The following is a 22,907-nucleotide window of genomic DNA, read 5'->3' as shown; positions in this document are numbered from 1 at the left end:
TTTTATTGTGTTGCTACAGTGCTCCCACGCCTCTGCAGCACCCCCCAGGATGCCTCTTACTCAGGGAAAAGTTTTAGGAGTCAGCTGTTCTGAATCTGTTCAATACTGATAATATTTTGATTGCTCACATGGTGGTGCAAGGCAATCATGTGCACAGCTGTGTCTCTGAGACAAACAGCAGCCTCCTTAAGGTCACCGTCATCACTCCAGATTTTGATGGAAATTTTTGAAAGGACACGCTTGCCTGCAAAGTTTTGACTTGCCCTCCTTAAAATAGTAAGCACTGGCTGACCCACATTTGACATTCACCTTTTCACTTTATTCTCCCATCAGGCACCATATTTCTGGCCATCCAACTGTTGGGAGCCTGAGAACACAGACTATGGTAAGAGCCTAAAGGGAAACATGGACATTTTGCTTTATTTTTTCTCAAAAAATTCAATTGTTTTTTAAACATGTGTGATTAATATCAATAGTTAATTGCAATTAATCACATTTTTCTAATCACATTTAAAATTCTATTATTTTGTCTTCCAAAACAGTTTTGGAGTCCATATTGATTAGGTAAAACAATTCTTAATCAGATTGTCTGGATTGGTAATTAAATGACAGCACTTGCACTTTTCAGGAGTTCCAGTTTAGGTGCCTCTGATTCATACAGGTCCTGTATGAGTGAAACTATTGTGCCCGTGACAATAATGTATATGACTGGTCACTTAGACCCAAGTCTTCCACGATGTTGACTGGTCTGCTGTCAGTTGCCATCCACTTAGCAAGAGCTGTAGCTAACTCCTTTTATTTAGTTTCATCCACAGGTCTGTGGCATTGTGTGCTCTCCAAAATAATGCTTTGTCAACTTAGCAAGACTTGACTTGCTGACATCAGTCTGATTAGCTGCACCTTTATGCTCAGCTCATAGATGGTAGCAATTTTAATTCTCTTTAGGGTCCCTGATATGCACAAATATTCCAAAAGAATGGGCAAAAATAACATATTTATAATGCATAACCTGCATGGGTTTTGTCCAAAATTGCGTGGGACTAGCATAAAGTGGTTATGTCTGTAAAGGGGAGACTCGGCAGTACAGAACCCATTTTCATTCAGATATCTTTAGCTGAAATGTCAAGGGAGCCCTGTAGAATGGCCATGTTGTTTTTTTTTCTTTCTAAAATTTAGCCAAACTTTGAAACATTATTTATTAACCCCTGGTGAAGCTGGCCTGACATGATTGGTACTACTGGGTTGGTTTTTTAGTTTATTGAGGGTTTGCTATTTGTGTACATAATATGTCACTAAATATATCATACAGTATTGTAAAATACTATTTGTCAAAAATTACAAAACCCAAAGTTAAACCTCACCTGTACTCGACGAAAAGAGAAACAGTAAAGTAACTAGTGAAAACTCATGCACGCCTGGAGCCTCTTTCTGTCCAATTGTGCAACAATGTGTCCATTTTATATAAATATGATGTTATGAGACCTTTTTTTGTCTAAGTAAACATATACAGAGCATTAGGCAGAATAAATGATACAGCAAAGCTAAGAAAACAGTCCATTTGAAAGATACAAGATTGTATTACAATAATAAATGACAAAAAATAAGCAGAAACAGGCAATATAATAACTAAGTAACCTTAATGAATCAAAATCTACATACAGATAAAAGTAGAAAAGTGTATTCAGTCAGAGGATTTAAGCCAAAAAGTTGCGGTGTTTTGTGATAAGCTGTGTGATTTGACAAGAGCCTTTAATTCTCAGTGGAAGTGACCCAGAGATCCTCATTTTCTGTTATTTTCTGAACTTACCAAACTGTCCTAGCTGTTCTATTATTAACCTTTACCCACATAGTCATTATATCCACATAACTGATGATTATTTATCAAAAAACTTATTGTATAATTATTCTGTGAAGGCATCAACAGTCCTCCCAACAGTACCATCAGAATTTTGAAAATAGTGTGATATTACATTTTCTCCATATTGCCCAGCCCTACACTTCAGCACTACTTGTACCCTCGGCTGTAAAGTGACGGTAAACAGGGTAAGTCAAACACCACTCCACTGCCTGCCCCTCATCCTGTCAGAGTCAGCCATGGCTGCAGTTTAGGGCTCAGTGCCTCTGCACACTCCACCTCATAATCCTAAAGCAACAGATAGGTGGACAGGAGTCCTCCAAAACTGATTAAATTCTTATATCATGTGAGGTGAGGAGAGGAGAGGTGAGGCAGGTACATACAGGATGAGAGATGTATGCCTGAAGGGGAATGTGTATACTGATAAATCCCAGTCTTCGATCTTCTCTGTCCCTCTCACAGCTATTTACCTGTGCAAGCGGACCATGCAGAACAAGACCAGGCTGGAGCTGGCCGATTACGAGGCGGTGAGTGCTGGACTGTTCCTCTATACACAGATCAATACTTAGCATTGATCTGTATGTCAAGCCTGGGGCAGAAAAACACAACCTCTTAAAGGTCAGATTTGTGTTTGTCTGCTATAATATGAAATCTAAGTTGCATCTCAGAAACTTTAAAGCCGTGGGATGTTTCCAAATGTATTTAGTTACTTTTAATATTATTTTATCCTTAGAGATTTTTGTGTCTTTCTTCTTTCCACCAGGAGAACCTAGCCAGGCTGCAGAGAGCTTTTGCCAGGAAGTGGGAGTTTATCTACATGCAGGCTGAAGCCCAGGTCAAGTAAGTGCACTTTGTTACCACAGCAACTCATGAAACCACAGTGCACACAGTGATGTCATTCACACCTAAGGTGAAAGGTAAACAATACAATATAACCTCGAAGTGTGATATCTCATTTCACGAGCTTTGAGTGTTTCTGACAGACTCCATTAACCCTCATGAAATGGGGGTTCCCACAACATTACCTGTCAAGTGTTATCAGGGCACCGTGGGTCTACTGCTTTATGTTTCTGACGCAGACGACATGATCCATGCATTTTTAAAACAGCAGTGATAGACGGTGTACTTTTGGAACATAAAGGAATTGGGAAATGGTGACAGAAGAGGGAAAAAGAATAAAAGATTAATGCCTGGCTTCAACTCTGTGATTAATTTATTGATATACACTGACCGTTAACTCATTAAAGTTAGAACAGCATGGCCCCAAGATCTTTACAGATACAAAACATTAGGGCCCCTGGTCTTCACTCTCTTGTGTGCACCTGCAACCCACATTCTAACTACTACACACACACTACATTTCTGCAAAATACTTGACAGCAGTGGCATGTTCAGATTTTTTTTTTTTTGCTGAGGTGGCCCAATTGGGGCACTAACTTATCCAGGGATGGTGTGAAGAACGAGTGATGCTGCGGGCACATGCGTCGACATAGCTTTAATTTACCATTTTTGTCTCCACTACCCATACCCTCTTTAATTGCTAACATTTCAGTCTTACATTGCTGTTTTTAGTTTAGTTTAAAAGATAAATAAACCTACCAATCACAGCACAACAGAGCAAATTTAATAGTTTAATCTGGAAATGCTTTTCTGTATTTGAAACACGTGACACTTATATTTTCAACCAAAGACAGTGTAGTGGACTCTTGATTATTTGATCAACACAAAACAATCAGAGCTGTGCAAAGAAGAAATTTTGTCCTAGTTGTAGTTTTGTCCAGAGAGCAAACCACACTGTCGGAGTGCGATGGCATTGACAAGAGTGCAGCAATACACATCGGTGGTCGTAGACAGTGCACACATACAGAGGAAACAGGTGCAGGGACCACACCAAACCTTTGAGCACATGAGCGTCAATGTTATTAAAAACTGATGGACATATAGACTTTATAATCTCCACTCTATCCTCTTTCCCCTTCTTATCCTTCCATCCTCATTCAATTGCTATCTCTAATGCGGATGCCAGGAGAGCTGCATTTCTCACACTGACTGATCTCATCTGCAGGATCGACAGGAAAAAAGATAAAACTGAGAGGAAGATCCTTGACAGCCAGGAGAGAGCCTTCTGGGACGTCCATAGACCTGTGGTAAGCCTCTGTCTGTGAATTTGAGAGTGTAGCCACCTTCCTCATCTTCCATCCACATGCTGTCTCTTTTCTATCTTTCAAAAGCTCTGCTTTTGGGTTTACATAATGCCCCACTCTACTCAAAAAAGGTGTTTTTCTCCAGTTTATGGCCCTTAAAATGTCTGACCTTGCCAGGGTGTAGTGCTGCCGGAGAGCAACGATGCTTTGCCACTTTTTCTCTCCAAGTGAGGGAAAAAAAATTTCAGTCTGGATAATCTAGCTGAAATTCAAACAATTCTTCAAAAATGCTTAAAGATCCAATCGTCACCAAAGCATGTCATGCGAGAAAGCCAATTTACTGACTATACTGTAATATACTGCCTTGCATCTGTTTGTCACTAGAGCGTCAGCTTCCTCTACTGAAGGGGTTGATGTCTAAGCACTTCCCTTTTCAGCTGACATTCAGATGTATGCATGGCATGGTAAGATAATCTCCACAAATGAACACAATTTTTAGGATTTTTGAGGCCTAAATGTAAATGCTAGAAATAAAAAGCTAACTTTAAGGTTAAATTAACTACACTACGGTTACATGACTTAACATCACCAACGTAAGGTCGCCACCACAATGAGGCTGTAAGGCCGTGTTTGGCTAGGCGTGTCATCGCTCTATAGTCTCATTTAGATACTAGTTAACAAGTGCCATTTTTAAGACATATAAAAGCCTCAAATATTGTAAGCAGGGTATGTACTTACATATTTTTATGTCACATAACAAAACATTAAAGTTTCTTTAGCTTGTGTAAACCACAGACCTTATTGCTGAAATGCTAAATAATTTCCAGGTTTTAGGACTCATAACTGGGGCATTATATCGCTGGCTAGTACAGGGAACACATATCGAAGGGGTGAAAGATTTTGACACAAAACCGGCAAATAAACCAAAACCTCCAGCGCAGAGTGTACTTGTCAGAGAGGAGAGTTAGCGTTTTCATAGTGAAAGATTTGACAGCAAAAATGGTAGAGTGTGCAGTTTGTGGATGTAGGTTTGACCCTGGAGTTTAGTTCACTATCTACACGCGGGAAAAAAACAGCATGACAGATAATATCATATTTCAAAACCACTAATGAGCGTAAGCCACTGTCAGTTAGCCTACATGCTACCAAACTAACGAACAACAAAATTTTAAAAAGCTAACTACACCTTCCAGTCTGACATGTCTGCTGGTCATCATTTTTTAGCACAACAGACTCCTCATCTGAGTCTGACTGAGGCTCAATCATGTATGGCTGAATCTTTTGTGTTTACGCTAACGCTAACGCTAGCCATCTTGATGCGCAAATCACCAGTCAGCCCGGCCCTTGCAGCTCAGGACAAGAGGAAAGTAAAACCTACAGCAAGCAGCATTGGCAGAGGCCAAATCAAGAATTTCTTGTTAAGAGAGAAAGAGTTGATCCACCTACAGATCCTTTTCAGAGTGTTTCATTTTTCAACATTATGTTAAACGATTAACATAATTAGAGTAAGTACATGCATACTAAGTAAGTGCATGTCTGGAAGAGGGTGTGAAAATCACCATTATTGACTGCAATAAGGATTCTGTTTTTGTTTTTCTGTGTTTTCTTCAGCCTGGCTGTGTCAACACAACAGAGATGGACATCAGGAAATGTAGACGCATGAAGAACCCCCACAGAGTTAAGAAGGTATAAGTCCCACTTACAACTGTGTGACACTATCCATTTTAGCATGACATTTGAAAAATCCTTGAAGGTTAAAGTCCTCCAAGGATTTGAAAACAAAGAAAAGAGCCTTAAAAAAATACTGGTTTCTGTTTACAATACATTAACACGAGAAATATTATTGTAAGTTCACTGAATAAATATGGCTTTAATTTCACTTAAAATAAGTTAGCAACAACCTTTATCAACTCTGTTCTTTTAGACTTACATTTATGCAAGGAGTCATTGTTGAATTACTGAAATTCATCCCCTTCAATGTTACAACACACTGTTGCCTCCTTGTCAGCTGTTTTCATGCCTTTTCTGCACTGCCTGAAAATAATAAGTAGACTTTGTTATCTCTCCATTATCTCTCCCACTCCTCCTCTCTCGTCTTGTTCAAACGGCCCAGTCAGTGTACGGTTTGGCGGAGGAGGGAACACAGTCTCAGAGTCCCATACACACTCCTTCACACCACTGCAGGAAAGGCACCAAGGAAGATGTGGAGAAAGAGGTAAAAATCTGCCCTTGAAGAATTTGCCAAAATGAACAACTCACTCAACAAACCCTCAGTATTTGTTTTGTGCTGTCATGTTTACTCCACCGGCATTTGATTTTAATTCCCACAGAAACAGAGAAGATTGACAGCCTCTGTGTTATAGGGTCAAATTTTGCAGGAATTCTGCTTTATTGCTTTTGAGAACAACGGGGGATTGATTTTCACTGCAAAACAAGAAAACAACCAAAAACAACAGGATACAACTGGCTTATGGGAAATTAGGTCTTAATTATGAGAAACAGCAGCACTTACTTCTGAGGCTGCTGACAAACTCAAACATGGTCTTGTTTGTTTATTATAATAAAGCCAAGTAGTCATTTGGTGCAATTAGATAATCATACACTGATATTTTGGAATATTTGCGGAACTTACTCAACCATTTTGTTTGCTGTTCTTGTACAAAACCTGCATAAACAAACACTGACTGCTGTCACCTTCTCTTTCAGATCTTATTCCTGAACACACAGCTAGATCGTCACCGTATGAAGATGTCTAAAGTTGCTGAAAGGTACCACACAAAAATACTGCACATCGTGAGGAGCGTGTCTAATCTTTATCTTTTCAGTGTACCGTGTTAGCTGAGAGGGAGACACCAACTTTTCTCATAAAGAGGACGCCTGTTTGCTTTCATATCTGCTGTGCTCTCTCTGACCACCTATAATCAGACAAACCTGTGCTCTGCTAACTTCACTTTTATTTTATCTGAACCAGAGCAGGGGCAGGTGGAGGTCATTTGTTTTGAAGCCCCATGTGAACCCGTGGTGGTTTTAGTTTTGCATTTAGAAGTAGAGTGATAATATGAAAAGAGCTTAAGTTCCACAGCATTTGTGCTGCTGTTGTTTGTGTTAAGGGATCAACTGGGTTACAGGCTTAGTAGGTTGTGGTTTCTCTATGGATTTATCTGCTTCCCTGTTGGTTTGGCAGTTTGGAATAGGGGTCCAAGAGAAAGGCACAGGACATGGAAAAAAGAAAAATAAGGGCTGCCTTTGTAATGGTGGTACCAAACAGATGGTGGCCTCAAATGTATGACAACCCACTCAAGCTGCAACAAAATGACTTTACCTCAAACAAAGTATGGTAAACAGGAATTCTGTTTTAATGTATATGCATGGAGAAAGAACACTGTAACTCTTGACATGGAGGTACAAAGATGAACTGGCACAAAGAGGAGGAAACATCATCATCATCATCATCATCATCATCATCATCAACACACAGGATACATCCCAACACTTATATTTGTTATTTCCTCGCTACTCTATCCTGGCCTGAACCAGAAGTCTTTCTGGTGCCCCATCTTGAATGCCATCCCAAAACTCTTATTTTTGCTCTCATTCTTAAGGAGGGAGTGAGAAGGGGTCTCTGAGGAGTGATCAGCAAGGATACAGCCTTCTGGGAAGTTTTTAATCTGACAACGTTTTCACGTTGACCCCATCATGACAAGAGCTTTATGAAAACAGTGATAGGTGACATGAAACTGCTTTATCAAATGGTTTTACTAGTTTATCACTGGGTTCATCTGTTTTGAAGAGAAGGAGATCTCTGTGGACAATTCGGCTCAGAGTAAACAAACCTAAATATCTGGATCTTAAAATTATAAAAAAAAAAAAGTTAACACACATTAACAGGTGCTGTGCTAGCAGCCCAGTCTCAGACATTCAGTATAGCATCCACGAAACTCTGATTTGTAATATGATACTGCTTTATTCCATGTTTTTGTCAATTCAAATCACCTGGATTATTTGTTTTAGAGAGAAAAAATACCTTTGTGGATAATCTGGCTCCTGGTAAAACCTCCTGAATGTCTGAATCAGAAAATAGGTGAGCATGTGCAAGACTAGCAGCCCATCTGTGAATAGGCAAACAGTTTCAGAGAAACACTGATTTGTAGCATGAAACTGATTCACTAGTGATTTTGCCAGTTTTAATCACTTTTTTTTGAGAGGTATAGACATCTGTGAATAATTCAGCTCTGTGTAAAAAGAAACCTGAACAATGAGCTCTGAACCAATTCTAATCAGCAGTTTCAAGTTTCAAGCTTGGTTGAAATCTGCAGTCCCTATCGCTTTACACCACTAAATCCCCCTAAACTGTGCACACTGTTCCTTTAAAGTGTTTGAATTCATTAGAAACACTTTTTACTGTTCTGGCAGATTTCTCATGTGTTGAAATAACACTTCAAGTAAAGCAAACAACGCATTAAGACAGTGAGAAGTGTTTGCAGTGGGTAGGGTTGGGATCAGGCATTCAGGCAGAAATGGTTAAAGTCAGAACAAAGTGAGGAGGATTATTTGAAAAGATGCTGCAGGCTGGAGGTAGGGGTTGAAGTTGCCATAACAATGCCTCAAAGCAAACGTAAGCTTCAAAGCTTCACAAATATTAGATTATTGCAGGTTTATTGCATTGCACTGTACAGGTCTTCTTTTTATGTTGTTCACCTTCTCTGTAGTGCAAGAGAGACACAAAGTTGTATGTATATGTTTTACTACGTAACCCCCCCGTGTAGCAGACATGCTCCTGTGTTTTCTTGCCTGACAGTCCCATCCTCTGCTCAGTCAGTTGGGACTGTTATTACCTCTCAGCAGAGCAGAAAAGTGTGATTACTGCTGGCTGCTGCTCTGTGCTGCCTCCCTGACCCTTTAACCTCCTTCCTCTTCATACAGAGCTGGGTTTAATTGGTGCTCCTCAGAGCGGATAGTTTTGGACTTTTGCCCAAACCCTGCAAGAATCTACATGTCAGACAACATCAGTCAAGTTGGGCAATGACATTCAAAACAACTAGTATCCTGCATTTCCTTTCTTATCACTACTCACCTCGAATACATTTTAAAATATGATCACTTTTTGTCTCAGTATGCATAAGATACGATGCATAATACATGGTATATGACTAAAGTGTTGACTAAACCATCTATAGGTGGAAAATATTTTTCTAGCAAGTGAATGTACAGCAGCTTGCCGATGCTTTTGTTTACTTGTAATGTAGTTCCTGCATTGGTCTCTTCAGTCTCAACAGTGTGCACCATAAAACTTTAAACATAAATATGGAACAAACACAAGTCCAAGCACAAGTGCAGAATCATACAAACATCTTATGATTGCAAAAATTCCGTTTTAATGCAAGGTCAGTTAAATAAATTATTATTTTTAATATTCTACAACTGTTTTAGCACAGCTCTTGGGACAATGAACAGTCTGATAGATGCACACTGGAAAGAGGCCTCTTTCTGCTCTGTACAATCACAGGCACGCTTACAGGATTATACTTCACTTCTAGTCAGATACTTTTCTTTGGGTCACAGGTTTCATGCTGAGGATGCAAAATTTAAAAAAAGTGCAAAGCTTTGAGGATAGCAAGCAAAGTCTGTCTTGCTTGTCTGTATTGCAGCTACACTTCTGCACAATTCAGTTGCACAAAAACACAACTAAACCTAAGAGTACAAGTTGTAATGGATTCAGCTCTGGCTGCTGCTGTCTGTGGTCCTGGTTCTCTTCTTTCCTTGAGCTGTTGGTGCTGCACTCTGTGCTCTGGATTTCATCTGAAAGGATTTAACAAGCATTTCTCTCCTGATCTCATGGTTACATGCATGCTCTGGTGCATATTTTCTATAATTTAATGCTAAATGAAGTATTGGTTTTATTTTAGTTTCTTTGTTGACTGATTTGGTACTTTCTATTTGCAAAAAGGATAGACTTGGGTGTTGTTTGGTAGCTTGCATGCTCTAGATGCCTTATTGGGCCTCAGGGTGTATCTTTAGGCCCAACTGCATCAATAGTTACACAAAAGCCCTGCTCAAGGTATTTTACTAATAATGAATCCAGCTCAACTTTACTTATGTAGCACCTTCGATACAAACACACAGCCAGAAGTGCTTCGATAAGTAGTCTGACCAACATATTTACATATTCTTTAGTGCAATAACATGTACTATTATTTGTATTATTCTTTTTTTATTGTTGTTATTGTCATTATTTTTTAGTATTGTTATAATTATTTTTTAATTTATTATTTTAAGTCTTAATAATATTTTTAAAAAATATATAGAGACTTTCATAACATAAAATGCATACTAAATAAACTGTAAGGTTATATTGAGTTAGGGTTGAAATTATGAGCAGTAAAACATTTTCAGAAGTTGTTGCGATGCAAAGATGTGAAGCCTAGGGACAAAGGGAAGTAACAAAGTGCTGTGATGGTAAAATTGTCAGGATAGCCATTTATTATTTAATGAATGAATGATTGAATTAATGAAAAAAGCAACCAAGCAAGCAACAGGCAGGTAACACACTGAAACAAAGGGAGAGGGCAGCAAATCATGAAACAATTAAAACATAGTGTTCCTGACCAAACCCAACCCCAAGCTTGCTACACTTACAAAAGGTACGAAAATAAAAGAACCTACCTACCTATGTACAAACCTGATCAAACACAGTCGAAGCAGCCACCCATAAGCCTAGTGTCTTAGACATATAATTGCCTATATTGTGGTGCTAGGGTGAAATGTGTGTTTAACAAAAATCAAAACCAAAATCTATTTGCTGGAACTCAGTGGACTTTTATTGTCACCGCGAAACCCATTTGGAGCACTCAACGAGCGGGAGGAAGGAGGGACAACTGGCGGCACCCGATTGGCTGACAGGAAGATGTATAGAGGCAGGACCAGACGCAGACAGAGGGTAACCCCCGGAATACGAAAGGGGAATCCCTGATGATGTCGCAAATCCCTAATTAGGTCATCATCCCCAGCCACACCGTCAGAATAAACGAGCCTCAGAGACACAAACCACCAAAGGCAACGCCGGTGCCTGTAACCAGAGTCCTGCTGTTGTTTATGCACTTTCTCAGTTCTTGTTTATTTCACAGTATCAAAGAGAGGTAGGAGTTTCACATCTGGGCTTCTGATCAGAACAGATGTTCTTGCTTAACAGTTTGTTTTCTCATAATTCACTCAATTAACTTCTGAAAGCTTTCAAGTCACAGTTATATCAGATAAATGGAGGATATAATGATTTCAATGAACAAATGGTCAACATTTTTATTTGTGATCAGATATTCAACCAACCTCCTCTGTCCTCTGTCCCCTGTGTTATGTGTATGTTTGTGTGTCAGTCTGATAAGCTACACTGAGCAGTACATGGACTATGACCCATTTGTGACGGCACAAGAACCATCCAACCCATGGACCAGCGATGACCCCTCCCTCTGGGATCTGGAGGCCAGCAGGTACACAACCAGGAACCATAGCAGTTTCACTGTCACAGCCAATGAACAAGAGTTATTAACTGGCAAAAGGTCAAATATTAACTGTAGAATTCAAAGCAGTCAATTTCTTGTGTCTGTGACATCCTGTCAGAACCTGTTGCCTTAAATACACACAATAAAAGGTTGTGATTTCAATAGCTTGCTCATTTAAGAATATATTGAGATCAAACCAGTTCTCGTGTCTGTGACATCCTGTCACAACTTACACAGCTGTTACTTTGTGGAGATGAGTGGTCAGAAAATCCTCTAACATCATTATCAGTGACCTGCTGCCTTAAATATGCACATTTCAAGGTTGTGATTTCAATAGCCTGCTCATTTATGAATATATTGACATCAAAGGACCTCTCAAGTGTCTGTGACCTCTTGTCATAACTCTTGTGACTGATACTCTGCAAAAATAAGCCCTCAGAAAATCCCTTATCTTCACTATCAATGACTTTTCTCCTTATGTACACACAATTTAAGGTTGTTATTTCAATAGCCTAATTATGAATCAATATATTGACATCGAACCAGTTCCAGTGTTTCTAGGACATCCTGTCACAATTTTCACAGCTGTTAGTTTTTAAAAAAGCCCTTAATCAATCTCTATGCATCATTATCAGTGACCTATTACCTTAAGTGCACATATTTCATGGTTGAATACATCAAACTAATTCTCATGTGTCTGTGACATCCTCTCACAACATTCACAGCTGTTAGTTTGTATTCAAGAAGAAGGAAGCTAACCTGCCTTTAGTAGCCTGTTCCTTATTTCTGCTTGATGTTAGCACCTGGAGGCCTCATTAGCGAAAAAAATTAATCTCCAACTGAGTGTCAGTGGTTGAGTTGAATCATTGGTAATATAGGTGGCAGGCTTTTGACAAGAAAGACGAACACGTGGAGACTCTCCCTCTGCTCCTTTGATTTTAACCCTTTAAAACTGTCCATCCTGATTCCATCAATGTTATAAGACTACAATGCTTCAGTTGAGTAGGCTGCTCTTTTGAATTATATCAGGTGTAAGATGAAATGCACAGACTTGAGCATGCTGAGAAGCATCTTTTTTTTTTGTAGGGTTTCAATTAAATGCTTTTTTTTAAGTCATGTCAGTTCAGTTTTAAGATTATTGTTGACAAATCTTACCAAATCAGACTCTTAAGAACTATTTTGAACTGAGGCACAATACAACAGATCACTGCTGTAGAGTCAGGAGTGATCTGGCAGCAGTGGTGAGCGTTATTTACAGGCAATTACACTGAGTGATTTCTCATTTTCTGTAGTGAAGGAAACTGGAAGGTCATTCAGCTGACTCCATCAATCCAAATCAAAAAATCCAGCTCTGTTTATGTCTTATAGACACATATTGGACAATGTCAATTTATTGATCCTAACTGAAATGTTGCCAGGGAAATGAAGGTAATGAACTGAAGTATTATCTCATAGAGAGAGCAATCGCAACCCTCAAGAAGTTGCACTATGCTTCACGCTCTTGGCCTGTTCTGAATTATGCAGGAATTAATTAGAGCAGGCATATAATCATTGTGCCTAATGTCATTTAATAATTTAGCTGAATGGATTAATTGCAGAATAGGAGAAAATGAATTCCCAGCAGAGATTAAATTGATTGACGATGATGACAGATGGCATAATGCGCAGCTTTCCCGACACTAATCTCACATCAACATCAGGCCTTTTAAATGCCTGATCGCATTTTAGGTTTTAATGTCTTATTATCCCTCCCTCTGTATTCATGTCAGCCCTCCTTACACTGAGTAGTCTTCACCATTTCCCTGTAATTTAATCTCTTCTAATCACTTTTTAATCTTGATTTCCCTGCTGAAGCTTCAGGTGGATGTTTTATATACTGCCTCTCTCCCATCTCTCCCAGTAAGGAGCCCAGTCAACAGAGAGTGAAGAAGTGGGGTTTCTCTCTGGAGGAGGCCCTGAAGGACCCAGCAGGACAGGAGCTCTTCCTCAAGTTCCTGGAGTCAGAGTTCAGCTCAGAGAACCTGCGGTAAACATGAGATGCCGCAAAAATAATCTCCAACCTTTTTTATGTTGTTTTTATGTTTGTTCGTTTTTTGCCAGTTTGTGAAAACTTTTACATTAATTTTGCCGTTCGAAACATGCTGTGCTTCAGTGAGGGAGAAATAGCATGTGGTGCACAGTGGTGGTCTATTTTACATTTTGAGTTTTTTTGTGAAGAAAGGGGAAGAAAGTTTTTCTTTTATGGGAAAGTTTCTTGTGCTTTAGAAAAATTCAATTCACCAACATATGATTCGGTGTAAGTCTGAAGCTGTTCAGCAGCAGCTTTTATGCATTTTCATTCGTGACATTTGTCAGGAGAGTGTAACAGTTATTCAAAAGCTTTCACTGCTCTGAAAATAGCCAGATAACTCAGATTTCTCTTTGGCATGCATTTTGTTTCAACCTACCATTTCAACCCACTTGCACACGGTAAACACAGAAAGAAACAAATTACAAGCTAAAGATTTTCCTGTTCCCAGAACAGGAGATCTGTAACACACAAAGTAAAGTGCCACTGACAGAAATCTAAACACACATTTTGTTACACATTGTATCTTTGCACATAGAAGAATAATTATTTTCTGTGTTTAGTTTAGCAAGGTAAATTCGTAAGTTGTTTCTTCTAAATCATTTTTTCCTTAAGAACACATTTACATGGTTGAAAAATGTGGAAAACAGTGGAATTGAAGTGTGTAAAGATCAGATATAATGAAACTTCATTGATCCCTTAAAAAAACATGGTAGAAAAGAGCAATAAAGAGCTGTGTGCATCCACAATTGAACCCAAAATAATGCCAACAACAATTCTTTTTTGTTTTCACTCACAGAAATACATGACATGGACAAGAAACACTTAACGACCCATTGAATGGTGATGGGGATGAAATATGTTAGAATAACTTGCTGGCAACAAGGAAAAAATGCCAATGCAAAGTCAATTAGGGCTGTATATCTTCATTGACACATGAATTAAAAATGAAGAGCAAGAAGGTCTGCATAGGGAGGGTGGGACAGGTGATGGACGGGTCAAACAAACATGGACCTTCAACTAGGCAGCTGTTTGTGTGCTGTATTAAACCACAAGTCAACCTGTGACTGTACGTACTTTATATAACAACGCAAAGTACTTACATAGGCCATTTACATAAATACGCAAAGTACCCAAGTGTACAACACTTACATCCCATATGCATTGTCAATGCAAATTGGTCCAATTCAAAGGAAAGTGAAGGACATTTTTAAGCAGGCTTTAATGGAATGTCTAGAGTAGGGACCTCGCACAAATTTACTCAATCTTGTCCTTTTCTTTTAAATTTCACTTTTTCATGTAGTTACATAAATGCTGAATTTGCACATGTTGGTCTTGCCAGAACTGGCATCTTGATTTGCAGATTTTCTCTCTAGTATCATACGGCCTAGCTGTTTCTTGTGTCATATTTCAGAGTCAAAACCAAACCTGGTGTGAAATTTAAATTTCTGCAAATTTTCGGATTTTGTTACGATGATGTCATGTTTGGACCTTTTGTCATCCATCAGTTTATCCTTTCACTGTCCAGCTGCTTGTTTCACCGTTGAAACTCAATCCTTGCTCCTCCATATGAGAGAAAAACCCCAAACAACACATATACACTCACACACTCTCATACACACCCAGGCCCTCAGTTCCCAAACATAACATTCAGATAGCAAACAGTCGCAACAGTGTGGCGAAATGACCAGTCTCTATAAGTGTGTGTGTGTGTGGTTGTGTGTGTGTCTGTGCCTGTGCGTGCGCACTAATGTGAGAGTGTGTCGTCTTCTTGTAATTTAATGAAGTTGTTGGTTTCTTAGAGTTGTTGCTCATTAAATCTCAGTACAGTTATTAAATTCATCCTTCAATTCGCCGTGCAAATTTATAGACTTGCATCATGTTCAGGCCTTATGCAGCAGAGCAGCAATAAGAGAGAGTGTGTTTTTGATGTGAGAGAGAGAGTGAGTGAGCATCCCTAACAGCCACAGAGAGAGAGAGAGAGAGAGAAGGCGAGGTTTGGAAATACACAGTCTGGGAATGAACTGTGAGAGATAGCAGGGAGGTTGGTGATACCTGTGAGCTGCAGAGGGAGATAACACACACACACATATACACATGAGAGAGAGAGAGAGAGAGCACACGCCCTTATCACCACACACCTCTCGGCTATCCTCACCTCTCTCCCTCCCTCTCTCTTGTTCCTCTTTTACGGAAATTTAATTGCTTTTGCTTTTATAAGGGAGTTTTTGGAAACAGCACTACTGAGGGACAGAGTGTCAGTGAGGGAAACGATAGAGAATGGGAGAGAAGCAGACTGTTTCTTTACAGTATATCATTTAATCTCTGAAGCAGTCCACAGATCAATATAGATACAAACTAATATCTGAGGAATTCAGCCTGTAGCTCTCTGCTGCCTCTTCAGTTTAACACGGTTTATGTCCTGCTTTTTGGTTTGTATTAAATATACACTAAATGACAAAGATAACAAATAATAAACAGTGCAGGGAGGGGCAGAAAACCCAGGGTGCTTATTTGAATCTTCTGTGTTAAACTGGATATTTACTAATCTGACTGATTTGATTTGTTTTGCAGGTTCTGGTTGGCTGTGCAGGACCTGAAGAGGATGCCCCAGCAGGAAGTGGCACAGAGGGCAGAGGACATTTGGGCAGAGTTCCTGGCGGAGGGAGCACCCAGCTCCATCAACCTAGACTCCCACAGCTACGAACGCACGAGCCAGAACCTAAAAGACCCTGGACGATACAGCTATGAGGATGCACAGGTGAGAAAATAAGAAGCTCCAGGAATACAGGAGGAAAGGGAGAAAGAATAATGATACATGAATAATGAGTGTAGTGCTCTTGAGTTTGGTAAATTTATCCTATCCCTTTTTAAAAGCTTAATAAACTCAAAACTAGATTTTGAGACAAGTCATCAAACCAGTCAAACATTCTCATTTCACAGGCTTCCACTGCAGTGCAATAACAATAATATTGAAGTATTTCTCATTTTGCTGTGTAACCCACTGTAAACCCCAAAGGGACACCAGTTTTAACATTTTAATGAAACACTTCACAGTAAAATGAAGGAAAAAGTGACTAAAATCCCTTTAAAACCTCATTAACTCGCTCACCGTCACACAAAAATAATTTGTACAACTGCCATTTGTAACTTACATTTAAGAGAGAGAGAGTAAGAAAATAGCCACCTGTCAGCTTAAAGGTTCAAGATAGACAGAGTGCTTCATTAATCCTGGAGTGAGATTTGGGTACAGCAGCAAAAAAGGCAAAGATAATAAGCAAAAAAAAAAAAAGGACTAGTGGGATATCTATGTGTAAGATGGACATGCTGCACCTTACATATACCATGTGCACTGTTAGAATTATAATTTTATTTTTACAAAGGCTTTTTAAATTGACAGTATCTTGGCTGATATATTGGCAATAATCTATTCAATAATCTAAAAGCCCCTGGAGTATGTTTCACCGGTACAAAAATTGGGAGTAACATGTACCGTCCCAGGGTTTACAAAGAAGCCAGAAACCCACAGGACTTCAGCTATTTTTAATTTAATTTTCATTTTTAGGGCATTTTTGCCCATTTCTAGGCATTGTACTTTAACTTAGTCTTTCTAAAGATTTCAACAGGTCAACTTCAAATTTGGTAAATTGCATTCACAGATGTTAGTAATGTTAAATTGTAAAACTTTTGAGTTTTTACCAAATGAAGTGGACATGGCGAGATGTCAAATTTGCATGTTTTGCCGTGAAACAGGAAGTGATTTTTAACTCTGAGGTGGATTTTTTAAATCTGTCTCAAATATGACACATTTAACATGAGTCCCAGCCTGAACACATTTACACACCAATATTGAGTCCTCAAATATGGGTAAGAAAACCTCAGAACCTAAATGCTTTTTTGTGAAAGTTGTGAGTTTTCGCCCAATGGCGTTCCCATTGCAGCGTGACAAATTTCGATGTTTCAACATGACTCCGGAAGCTTTTGTAACTTGACACCACATGATCAAATCTCTACAAAATTTTACACATTTCATGACTTCAGGCTAGAAGACATCTACAGTGCAATTTTGAATCATTGTCATAGTGACACCTACTGGTAACAGGAAATTTAATGTTTTAGACTTTGATGTTCTCCTTGTAGCAGGTTGACCAGAGCCACCTTATACTTGCACAGAAAAGTCATAAAACCTTAGTGATTCTCAGAAATGAAGTTTCTGGTGCAAAGTGAAAACATCAATGCATTTCATAATTTTGAAGGTACACCTTTATTTTGAAATTCCCATGGTATGTCTGTGTCACCACTTCCATCCAAGAACATCTTCTTCCTAAACATTCAAACATTGTTAATGACTTAGCACAAGGCTGACAATTGTTAGTAACCAAAAAAAACACAATGAGAACATGTACTTATGTCGCCTCGCACTGATCGCAGTCAAATTTGTATTGCTGCAGGCACTGTGATAACTGCAAATATTGTATCATTGTCTGAAGAATCAACAAAATATCGTATTGTGATGAAATTTACACCTTTAGTATCAGTGTAAGCAAATAAGCCTGTTTACCAAAATGCGGAACTATCTTCAGATCTGCTTGTTATTTTCTGTGGAACAGGATTTCCCACCTTCATACATATACAGTCGTCCCCTGAAGGCATATTTTCTCATTGAAGGCAATGTAAAAGGGACTATATAGTAATAAAAAAGCTCTGTTCCTTCACCTTCTCTCACACTGCGGAGAACTACTCAATGTACAGTTCAGAATGGGTATATCACCCTTTTAATTTATATCTCTTCAGGTGATCATTGTCAGTGTGCCTCTTCAGAAATTCTATCCCACTCTGTTGTCTGCCTCATTTGTCTTTCTTACACGCTTCACCAATATCAGCTAATGGGTTTATATTGTTGAGCGATTTCTGGAGAATACGCCTCGCTGGGAGATAGATAAGGTTGGTGGAGAGAAGTGCTGGAGGTTGGGTGGTGTCTGTCGGATGTGTTCTCCTGTTACAGGCTTAAAAGGAAGTAGCTTAAAAATATAAGAATTTCTCCCGTCAGCGAGTTGGCAATTTGCTACAACCATCGTTCTCCCTCAGTGACTGTCTCGTTTAGTTCACTCAGTTTTCTGCATAATTAGCATAGAAGCATTTAAATGCAAGTTCTGGCAAACATTAGGACCCATGTGTCTTCTCTCTCTCTCTCTTTCTGTTTAAACTTTCTCCATTCAGGACCACATCTACAAGCTGATGAAAAGTGACAGCTATACACGCTTCCTGCGCTCCAATGTGTACCAAGACCTGCTGATGGCAAGGAAGAAAGTATGTTTGTGTCTGTGTTTGTCATCATTGCACAAGTCAGTTCCTGTGTGAACATCTTGTATAAACTAACTGTATGATTGACCAGTGATGGAAGAGGTTTTTTTTTAATGTAATACTATTCTGTGAGTTTTTATTCACATTTGTTATGGCACAGTACACTGTCACAATTCTGACATTTTTCTGACATACTATACTGTGACATTTTTACTACCTAATATTTTTCACATTTAATGAGAGTCATTTTTCTGTTCTAAAGTATAATATTGACATTTTCTGAATTTTTATGACTATGACTATACTACAACCTTTTATGAAATTTGTATGACATACTCTACCATTACTTTTTATGACCTACTAGTCTATGGCTGTTTTTCCACATTTTTTATCACATACTATACTGTGATGTTTTTAAGTCATATTTATAATATTCTTTTCTTGAACTTTCTCTGACATTTTTATGACTTTCTTTTTTTAAAGATTTTTTTTGGCATTTGCCTTTATTTGAAATAGGACAGCCATAGTTTGAAAAGGGGAGGGAGAGGAGATGACATGCAGCAAAGGGCCGAGGCCAGAATTGAACCCGCAGCTGTTGCGTCGAGGACATAGTCTTTTTGTATGACATACCTAAGATTTTTATGAAATTTTAAGTCAAACTATACTATGGCATTTATTAACATTTTTATTTCAGACTGTAATATGACTTTTTTCAAAAAAAATGTTTTACATTTTTGCAAATAGCATTATCATTGAATTAAGTGTCCTCACCAAGGTTGCTTTGTAAAGGGACATCAATTTGATGTCTTAAATGTTTAATTTCACCCAATTTTGGACTAAAATAACTATCACATACCATGCCCTCAGTGGTGTCTAACTGTTCAGAGTTGAAGGCGCTGAGAGAATTCTGCGCTATATAGCAATGCCCTAAATGCTGCACAGGATTCAACATTTTTGCTCGGATTTTATTAAAGTAATTTACAAAGGCAATCTGTAATTTTTGTGAACTGACCCCTTAATTTGAATAAATTTGTTGAAGAGTGTGAGATGCATGCACATACATTAGCTTTGAACATGAAAATGTTGAACTCTTTCCCCCCTTTTTACTTTTCCTTTGACGTTCTAGCCTGAAACAGAGCAGGGGCGACGCACCTCCCTGGAGAAGTTCACTCGCAGTGTGGTGAGTGTCCCACTGCTCCTGCTTTTAACTCTTAAACTGCATTCATTAAAATACAAAGAGCTTTGGCACACACACCAAAAATTTCTTGGACTTGGAATCAGTTATTACAGCTGCTATTTTTTCTCAATGTTATAATCACTAGCGAGATCAGCTTGTGCTCTCATGTAACTTTTAGTGCTAAGTAATTCAAACATCACTGATACTTTGACTTTAACTTTTAACTTTAACTCTTTGAGGGGGAGGTGTTCTTTTACATGATATTAGTCTCAAGGAATGGTCTGTTAATTAGTTGACTTGGTTTATCTCTGGTTTTATTTACTTACATTTTTCAAGGCAAATTGGTTTGATTTTACTGTGTGCTTCTAAGCCACCAGCTGAACCCTTTGGTGTAACAGACCTGCAATCATAGCAAACCAAACTATGCATTTTTCCATAGACACACTATTAGCATAAAGGATTAGAGTCTATGTATTATGGGACTTTAAAAGACTGTTCACCCCAAAATATTGGCTGTGGAGATGCCTGCCTCCTCTTGATAATAGTCAAACTAGATAGCACTCAGCTTGCGGTGCTCAAAGTGCCAAATATTTAATTGAAATTGAAAAACTCAACAGGAATGTCTCTTTCCAGATATTATGACCCAATTACTTGAAATAATCAACAGACCTAGAAGCTTCATGTAGGAACTATTTTCTTTCCACTGAACTACACCTGCCAACTGTATCATAGTGGAGAAGAAAGCACAAGATGCAAGCTTCCTTCTTTGCAGTGATACATTTGGTGGGTTTAGCTCGGAAGGAATAAAATATTTCCTACATCATATTGTTCAAACCGAAGTCCATGGATTCTCTTGACCAGTTCATGATTTCTGGACCTTTCTGTGAGTTAAAAAAAAAACCATTTTTTGCGCATTAAACACTACAAGATGATTGCCATTTAGTTCAATTATATTTTTGAGAAGGCAGACATCTCTATGGATGATTCCTCCAACACTCGACAAGTCACACCAAAAACAACGTATAGTGATAAATAGCACTACAGGTAAAAGGTATAATATATGCTGTCACCCTCACCATCCTTGATCTCTTTTCTTCCTGCCAGGGAAAGTCACTGACAGGCAAACGACTGACTGGCCTCATGCAGTCGTCCTGACAAGGCCTGGATGAAGAGTAGGAAGAACCATGCCCAGAAGAGCTGCTTACCCCCGGGCAGCCGGAGGATAAGGACTCTGGGGTGTTTGGGTGTGGCTGTAGTAGGCCGGTAAGGGCGCCAAACAAGGCCAGACCGCCGGACTGGACCGCCACCACATTTGAAACTCACCTCAGAACAGTTCAAGAGGACTGACAGCATGCAATAAGTCACCAGACCTGACACCAGGACAGTGCTGTCACAGTGTAGATGATAAACAACGCAACTCTTCTTAGGAGGTTTCCACTCAAAATCCTGCACTGCGCCAGGCTTTGTTGTTTCTCTCTCGTTTTTCTCTACTATCTACACTCATGTTAATATGGTAGCCGAAGACGCTATCGCTTTTCTTTCAGTGATATAAACATGGAATGCTTGAATGCAAACGAGACTTAGATTAATGCTGTAGCTAGCTGTTTTATCTCACGTCATTCACTAAGATGATATAAGGGAAAGAGGGATGAGGAGGAAACATCTGCACTCTTGAGCTGAACTTTTGCTCGATCTTCACACTGATGGCGGTCAGACTTCTTGCTTTAATGGTGGCACAGGTGGAGTAGTACACAGACTTTTTAGTAAATGAGCTTTTTGATCAATCTGCAGATGTGGGATTACACAAGATTTAAGACCTCTGTGTGTACGGTGGTGGTTTAGGTGGTTACACTGTGCTTTTACATTCAAACTAATGCCTGTTTTTATGCTCATTACAGACTTGTGTAATTTCACCTGTAAACATCTTGACCTGCTCTGGTACGGTAGGTCCCGGAGAGCAGGTAAACTAAAAGAAATTGAAAAGAAAAGAAAAGAAAAGAAAAGAAAAGAAATTCTGTTCTATATCAATTTCTCTGATTATCTCACATGATCCCAAAAAAATATCATGGATTATCACTGCCACTATATGTTTTTAACAAGCATTTCTCCAAAGCCTTGTAACACCTGCACCGAACAGACAGGGGTGCAATCTTGTTGTCATAAAAAGGTAAGGAGAAGTGTACGACTTTATATGTCAGGCTTTATTTTATCTTCTGAACATTCCACTTCAGGCGGCCACAACAAGGTTTCAGTGGGCTGACCTCTAACCATTCTTCACCTTATGTAAAGAGGACCATGATAATAAAAAAAGGAATGCACAATACAGCTGCAGATTTGGCCTGTTATTTCATACGTGTCTGTTTAATTCATCCAGGAGCTGCAACGAAATTCACCTTTACATCACATGAATTGGGTAATGTTTCCAGACAATGCTTGAGATAAAAAAGTCAAACAACAGTTGCATGTGTTGTGCAGTTCCATCTAACAGGTACGTCTTTGCTCTTTGTAGTCACACACCACCCTCTTGTGCATCAAGGTTGGAAATGTATCTTCATCCTACATCGACCAAACCAAAGCAAGAGTCAACTAATTAAGCTTTGGTGAGCTTCAGGAGTTCAATGTCATTTAAATCAAGACAGGCTTAATTGAAAGAGATGTTTAGAGAGCAATAAAATCAATTCATTGTCAAAGTGCACAATTGAAGAGTTACGGAAAATGAGGAATCTTTGGTGATTAGATCCCATTGTGATATCAATATTGTTTACAGGTTAAGATGTCATAATCTGCTAAGATACTGGTGCTGATGAAGGGGTGAAGAGAATTGGCTGAAGATCTTAGTAGAGGAGATATGGAGCAGGAGTTT

At 38.9% G+C, this 22,907-nt stretch overlaps 1 protein-coding gene across 4 annotated transcripts in view; it reads left to right on the top strand.

Annotated features, from left to right (window-relative positions):
- The window catches only part of LOC121955431 (regulator of G protein signaling 6), a 128,138-nt gene extending 105,771 nt beyond the window's left edge, over positions 1 to 22,367 (top strand). For all 4 annotated transcript variants that reach the window (XM_088089659.1, XM_088089658.1, XM_042503388.2 and 1 more), the window contains 13 exons: positions 334 to 385; positions 2,318 to 2,382; positions 2,619 to 2,695; positions 3,921 to 4,002; positions 5,611 to 5,685; positions 6,113 to 6,214; positions 6,706 to 6,767; positions 11,370 to 11,483; positions 13,396 to 13,521; positions 16,138 to 16,324; positions 18,784 to 18,873; positions 19,994 to 20,047; positions 21,149 to 22,367. In XM_088089659.1, the coding sequence (XP_087945785.1) occupies positions 334 to 385; positions 2,318 to 2,382; positions 2,619 to 2,695; positions 3,921 to 4,002; positions 5,611 to 5,685; positions 6,113 to 6,214; positions 6,706 to 6,767; positions 11,370 to 11,483; positions 13,396 to 13,521; positions 16,138 to 16,324; positions 18,784 to 18,873; positions 19,994 to 20,047; positions 21,149 to 21,199 (1,137 nt within the window). In that variant the 3' untranslated portion in view covers positions 21,200 to 22,367. The remainder of the gene's footprint in view (positions 1 to 333; positions 386 to 2,317; positions 2,383 to 2,618; positions 2,696 to 3,920; positions 4,003 to 5,610; positions 5,686 to 6,112; positions 6,215 to 6,705; positions 6,768 to 11,369; positions 11,484 to 13,395; positions 13,522 to 16,137; positions 16,325 to 18,783; positions 18,874 to 19,993; positions 20,048 to 21,148) is intronic.
- The last annotated feature ends 540 nt before the right edge of the window (positions 22,368 to 22,907 follow it).

Source organism: Plectropomus leopardus, chromosome 16 (assembly GCF_026936395.1).
Source record: "Plectropomus leopardus strain MGB_pleo_1.0 chromosome 16, ASM2693639v1, whole genome shotgun sequence".
In the NCBI taxonomy this organism is placed as follows: domain Eukaryota; kingdom Metazoa; phylum Chordata; class Actinopteri; order Perciformes; family Serranidae; genus Plectropomus; species Plectropomus leopardus.
This window is presented reverse-complemented; position numbering and strand designations above follow the sequence as displayed.